The sequence below is a fragment of the Apis dorsata genome, unplaced genomic scaffold (assembly GCF_000469605.1).
Source record: "Apis dorsata unplaced genomic scaffold, Apis dorsata 1.3 scaffold_77, whole genome shotgun sequence".
In the NCBI taxonomy this organism is placed as follows: domain Eukaryota; kingdom Metazoa; phylum Arthropoda; class Insecta; order Hymenoptera; family Apidae; genus Apis; species Apis dorsata.
In genome coordinates this window covers 873,588-880,109 of record NW_006263375.1, presented here as the reverse complement: position 1 = coordinate 880,109, position 6,522 = coordinate 873,588, and the positions used below count along the sequence as shown (strand labels likewise).

Genomic DNA, 6,522 nt, shown 5'->3' with positions numbered 1-6,522 from the left:
TTCTTTCCCCCTTTTTTTTTTTATTTATTTCTCTTCTTTCGCGCCCCGAAACCTCTCAACAGGTTACGGGCTCGTTCTTCTTTTCCGCCTTTCTTTCTTTCTTTCTTTCTTTCTTTCTTTCTTTGTTTTTTTACGGGGTCGCGCGCCCTCTTTTAATCCTCCGCGAGTCAGGAATCTTTCCCTCGAGGAAAGATCGGAAAATCGGATTTTTCTATCCACCAACTTTTGCCCGTTTCGGTTTCGATTCTTTAATGGGGACGAATACATTAAATCGACACGCGCTATATATATTTATATAGGTGTCGGTGAAAAAGCATATGCGTAAATGGGGCACAACCGATATAAATTCAAACGTATTTACGCGGTAAGGGTGGCGTAATTTATGGCCCGTCGATGTAATGGAAACGCCCATGGAGAGAAGATATCCGCCCGTGCAAATTCGATTATATCGCAGCGTGTATACGCCTCGATTCAGCGCGGGGAATAGAGTTAAATTAAAAAAAAAAAAAAAAAGGAGAGAGAAGAGAAGAAAAGAAAAACGCATGGAACGTGCATATTTCATCCGTCTCTTCCCCCATCCCTCCTATATAATCCTCCAAAGAGGATACACACGCCGCGCTGTTAAACGTCATCTTTTTCTTCTTCTCGACTTCTCTTCTTCTCTTGGCAAAGTTGCATCGAGAAATAAAATATATTTGGGTTTGGGATTTTTTTGAAGATATTTCTCGACTCGTGAATTTATTTTCGAGCTCGTTAACACCTAAGAATATTCTAAACACCCGAACGCACTCTTCTCGCTGCAGAAAAATACGGAAGGAAGAGGGAGAGGAGGAAAAAGGAGAGAGGGGAAAAGAATCGTCATCCCCTTCGGGAGACGATGGAGATAAGCGGGAACAGGGCCGATAATGATCCGACTCTCCTCATCCCCTGACCTTTCGCACGACCAGAAGCCACCGACTGCTATCCCGCCTGATATTTACGAGATCCTTTCTCTCGAAGGAAGCGAGATGAAAAAGAGGAATGTCATCGTTTGTCGGGTCAAGTGTGCCGTGGAGGGAGTTCCATCCGGTTGCTTGCTCCCCTCCCTTCCCCCAGGTGGTAGTCGTGGCACGGAAGGAAGCCGTGGGCAAGCTGGAACCCTTGGGCAGGCCGCGATACCAACCCTCGTGGCGATGCTTTTTACGGTGACGGACGACTCGTGGAGGCGTGTCGACGTGTGCGACGGAGCCGACCAAGGGTGGGCTCGCGTGATCGAAGCCCGAGGAGGACGCCCACGAAGGAAATCACGGGGTCGCGCAATCGCAGAGGCACCCCCCTCATAATGGATATCTCCGCGATGGAAACGCGAATGGGGGGCCTCGTATCGGATGTATCGACGACATCGCTGCCCTCCAAGAGCCACCACTTCGTGCTCGCCAACCCTCGATCCATTAGGATTTTGCTGCTTCGTTCAACGATTTTCCTCGTTCGGTTTTTGTCTCGTTTCTAGGTAACGACGTTTTCACGTACGTGCGCCGCGATAAAGCTATATAAGGTAAAAATAAGGAAAGAAAATGTATAAAATTCGTAGATCGTAGGCGGATTTTCGAGTTATGGCTGTGAAAACGGAGGAGAACGATCGAAGTCATCGACGCGTTTACGATCCCCCGTTCCTACCAAACCATAATCTGAAACGAAACGATTCTGCCCTCTTCCCCCCATCGGGGGACTAACCACGAAGAATGTAAAATTTTCTACCTGACGGGGTGGATGGGGACGAGGGCAACAGATGGTTCGACACTTTGCATGTCGTGCCGCATAAAATCATTTATGCGAGGACGTGACGACTTTCTTGCCCGGTTTAGAAGCGGATGGAAACGTTGGAATACTCGATTTGCCAGCCAGCCACGGTATGGCGCACTTTTTCACCGGTAAATATCGCTTGTTAGTTACGCGCCATTGCACTTTTTGGCCGGGCTTTTTCATCCACGCTCTACGACGCGTTCTATTTCGTTAACGAATTAACCGAAACTGCGAATTTTCTCGATTATTCGGCCCCCTGTCGCGTCGAAAATTTCAAATAATTTCAAATAAAACGAACAAATCCTTCCAGTTTTGCATTGTTTCTAATACAAATGAAAACTATGCACCCACATTTTCCCAATAATGAAATTTCTACTTCTTTCTTCGTATCCCTCTCTTACCTTCGAATAAGCAACGTTGCGATACAAAGATATAATATTCGTTCTTGCTTCTTCGATACCCAGAGATCGAACGATCGAATCTCGTGTAAGATCTCGTGTCTCTCCCGTGTAAGAAAGAGAGGAGAAGAGATTTTCGTCGTTGAAAAAGACGAAGAAAGGGGGCCTAAAGTAGAAGGACAAAAGGGGGAAAAAGGGATCCGACGTGGAAAACAAAGAGGCGCGTATTGAAAGTGTGCCGTTTGATGGTGGTAGACGTATCTACACGTCTACTTATACGCCGACCTATACCCTTGCCGAGTTATTCGGTTCGGTGTGGATGGGCGCGCGCCAGCCACCCAGGGATGAGGAAGAGAGTATACACGACTGATCTCGACTAAGATTATAAAATGGCGACCCTCGCCCTCCCCCTCCCCACGGCTTGCCCGTTCTTAATTTCGCTCGAATCCTTTTGTCCCCTCCCTGCTCGCTCCCTGCTCTCTCCTCCCCGCTCTCCTTTTTTTCTTTTCTTTCTTTCTTTCTTTCTTTCTCTCTCTCTTTCTCTCTTTCTTTTTTTCCTTCCCTTCTTTCTCGCCGGCCACCCTTCCCTCGCCCACCCACTTTCTTCTTTGCCTTTCCGCGGCGCTTGGCTTTCGCAATCGGCACAGCTCTCGAGATGTTGGCAAAGGAAAGATGGAGAGAAGAAGGCCTGGGCGAATTCTTTTACGTGACGATTCTGATGAATAGAGAGCGTGGCCAACGTTCCGAGCTGGAACGTTGGAAATGGATAGGAGCTTGGTGGATGGATGACGATCGTCGTCGCAAGAGCCGCGGAAAATGCCACCGCAAAAAAACCGAGGGGCGGTGGTTGGTGGGTCGTTCTTTGTCGTCTTCCCTTTCGCGATTCGACTCGAGCCCGAGTTATCTTTGATTAATGCGGATCCTGGATGAATACTTGCACTCGGATGAATTTTCCCTCGAAACGAGTTCGATTCGAATCTGGAACGCCTTGGAATATCTCGAATAGATTGGAAAAATACGAACAACGTAACTCGATCGTCTGCGAATTAGGATACGTGCAAATATTTTCCTTTCCGTTTTTCCTTTTTGGTTAATCTTTCGACCGATCATCTAATCATCAACGATAGTATTGTTTGAAAAAAAAAAAAAGGTAAATCTTTCTTGTCCGCGTTCTCGAGCGTTTGTCATCGAATTGTAACGTAAAGAAACACCTTCCAAGTGGCATATCCTTTCATCGAGGCGATCCCTTCCAACTTTCCAGAAGGTTCACTCTCGTCCTCGCAGCGCATCATCGCGGTGTCAACGGCGCATCATCGGCACCCTGGTGGGCAGCAGGAGGCGAGAAAAGCGTCGTTGGCTCGCCTAAGACGCTTCGCGGTGCGTCGATCGCCATATTGGGGGCGGTCCATCTTCCCTCCAATCGGCGATAGAGCGTGTGAAGCGTGGGTGCGGATCGCGCCCAATAGCTGTGCCCGGTGCCCCACCACGGAACCACCACACCCACGAATGTCACGTGCGCACGAGCAGCTGAAATACCGTTCGAACAGTCGTTCGCGTACTCTCGTGCCCGTCGCATCGATCGTTCCTTGCCTGCGCCCGACCGTTCCCTCGACTCGTTCGCGTTCCTCGCGTCAACGTTTCCAACACTTTTTATCGTTATTATCGCTGATAACGATAGTTCAATGGACCGATAAGAATTGTACAGATAACGAGACAAACTACTGTAATAGAATTTGATACTTTGTTCCGTTGGATAAAATCTCCGTGGTGGGATATTGAGATAAATGGCAAGGTTGACGTTAGTTTGAAATTGCTTCGAAATTAAATCAATCGTGTTTTTTCGAGTGTTACTCGAAAAGGGTGAGCGTTCGGAAAAAGGGGGGAATTGAAAGTGATTTGACTTTTTCTTCAAGAAAGTGAAAGTGAATTGATCGATTAACGATTAACGCGGACGGTCACATCAACGATGTTTTCGACAAGATTAGTGAGTTGATTCGGGTCTGTTTGAAAGTTATCGCGATCAGAGTATCTCGTATTCTGCGAGACTTAAAGAAAGTTCTTATTCGATCTTTCCAAGACTTTTTCCTTCCACCTTCTAAGATGGAAATACACGAAAAGTGGCAGAAAATTAAGAAAAAGAGAACGAATAAATGGTATTATTAAAACTAAAAAAAATAAAAATTCGAAACTAATTCCAATAATAAATATCCAATCGAATATCGATAATACTCGTTTATATTATAATAAATAGAACGATGTTGCAAAAATTGCAACGTTAATTGGTCAAAGTGCAAATTAAAAAATTATTGGACGCGTGGCAAAGTAGGAAGGACAGAAGCATGACTATGATAAGCCTGGAAATGTTGGGCCGTGAGGCTCTACCTTTGGAAGGGATGTATCGGCGCGCTCATCAAGATGTCTTGACACCGCCACACGATAGGCCAGAGTCTCAAAACGTGCGGCGGAACGGTAGTAACGGCGGAAACGTTGCGAACGTTGCCACTTTCGACGCCGCTCCTCGCCACGAGATGCACCCTCTGGATCAACCGGCCGTGGACCTCGGTTTGCCGGCCAATCTTCCTGAAATCCTCTACTGTAAGTGAGGGACGGTCAGCTTCGGATATGATAGAATATGCGTAAAAAAAGAAAAAAGCGTATTATCGTCGATGTTTCGTCGTTAAGTGTAAGGGGATCGGAAATGGGTTTTAAGAAGACGTAAGTAAATCGGGAAACAATCGTTGACTCGAACGAACGAAAGGAATATCGGAGTGATTTAGGAGTTGTGATAGAATCGGTTGGGAAGATCAGGGTTCAGGTGTTTATAATGAAACTGTGTAGTTGTTGATTCGCTCCCCATTGTCCTTAAATAGTCGTTTCTAGCGTATCCGATCGATATTTTGTCAAATTGTTAAAGAGATGTAATTGATATCGTCGGAGAAGTTAGGTTTCTTTCTTAGGATATTTTGAACGTTTTTCGTTTTGGAATTCTTTTTCTTTTTTTTTTTTTGAAATACAACGAGGATTGCATCGAATGTTGCAGCTTCGATACCAAAATGCGGAGGCTGTCAAGAAGCGATTTTAGACAAATATGTTCTGAGGGTTCTCGAGAGGTGTTGGCATGCGAGGTGTCTCACGTGCAGGGATTGCGGCGCAAGATTGACCGATAAATGTTTTGCAAGGAACGGTCACGTTTTCTGCAAGGATGACTTCTTCAAGTAAGTACCAATAATTATTTTTACTCATTCATCTTTGATCAATTATTTCGCGCTTTTTTTTCTCTTTCAACACGCGATAATCCCGCGCGTTGAATTGAAATTTTTCAAACGATCTCGTATCGAATCATATCCATTCCTTGCAATTTTCTCGGAAAACCGGAAACTACTTTTCAATATCGCTTTATAACAAGCATTTCGTTTACTTAATACTTTTTTTTATTAAACATTGTAAGCGTGTGAACACGTATTTGTTACGTAATATTATGACAAGTTATATGTGCAATTTTATCTAAACAGCAAAAAGATAGCAAAAAAAAAAAATAATATATATATATATATATAAAACACTTATCAACCGTTACGTATTGCAAAAATTGCAGTTGGAAAATCCGAGAGTCTGTATTATTCTCTCTAGAGAGTAATGGAGAAGGGGTATGCGAAGTAGTGGAAAAATAAGAAAAAAAAAAGTTGGATCAAACTGTGTATGTATATCCAGAGAGGCTGGGTATCGATTGTGTCAGAAAAGCGTGCCTTTTCTCATCTACCCACACCTTCCCTAGGACGAGACGCCATTTTTCTTCTCCTGTGAGCCGAATCGAAGGAACTTGCTCTCCTCCCCTTCCTTCCTGTACCACCCTTCACGATGGTATTCCACTTTTCTTCTGATCCACGAATTTCCAGAGGAGAGTTGAAAAGTTCGCTCGCTCGAGACGTTGAAAAGAAGAAGCCGGAGTTTGATAAAGGTTTATTTAACGTAACGGACGTTGGAAAAAAAAAGAAAGAAAAAAGAAAAAAGAAAAAAGAATTCTCAATTAATCTAGCGATCTTGCGAGCCAAAAGCTCGATCCAACCACGTATCGTTCTCGTTAATACACGAACGTAATGTGAAAATGTTGTATGTTGTTGGTATGGCAGGCGTTTTGGGACGAAATGCGCGGGCTGCGGCCAAGGATTGGCACCGTCTCAAGTCGTGCGTAGGGCGCAAGAGTTGATCTATCATCTAACTTGCTTCTCGTGCGCCCTTTGCTCTCGACAGTTGGACACCGGAGACGAGTTCTATCTGATGGAGGATAGAAAGCTCGTTTGTAAACCCGACTACGAGCAGGCCAAGGCAAAAGGTGACATTT

The 6,522-nt window shown here is 45.0% G+C and overlaps 1 protein-coding gene across 1 annotated transcript in view; it reads left to right on the top strand.

Moving 5' to 3' along the window:
- The first annotated feature begins 4,485 nt into the window (after nt 1-4,485).
- LOC102674993 (LIM/homeobox protein Lhx3) overlaps nt 4,486-6,522 on the top strand; it is a 5,404-nt gene continuing 3,367 nt past the window's right edge. Inside the window, exons 1-3 of the mRNA XM_006610764.2 lie at nt 4,486-4,775; nt 5,221-5,395; nt 6,311-6,513. Coding sequence (XP_006610827.1) covers nt 4,520-4,775; nt 5,221-5,395; nt 6,311-6,513 — 634 coding nt within the window. The 5' untranslated portion in view covers nt 4,486-4,519. The remainder of the gene's footprint in view (nt 4,776-5,220; nt 5,396-6,310; nt 6,514-6,522) is intronic.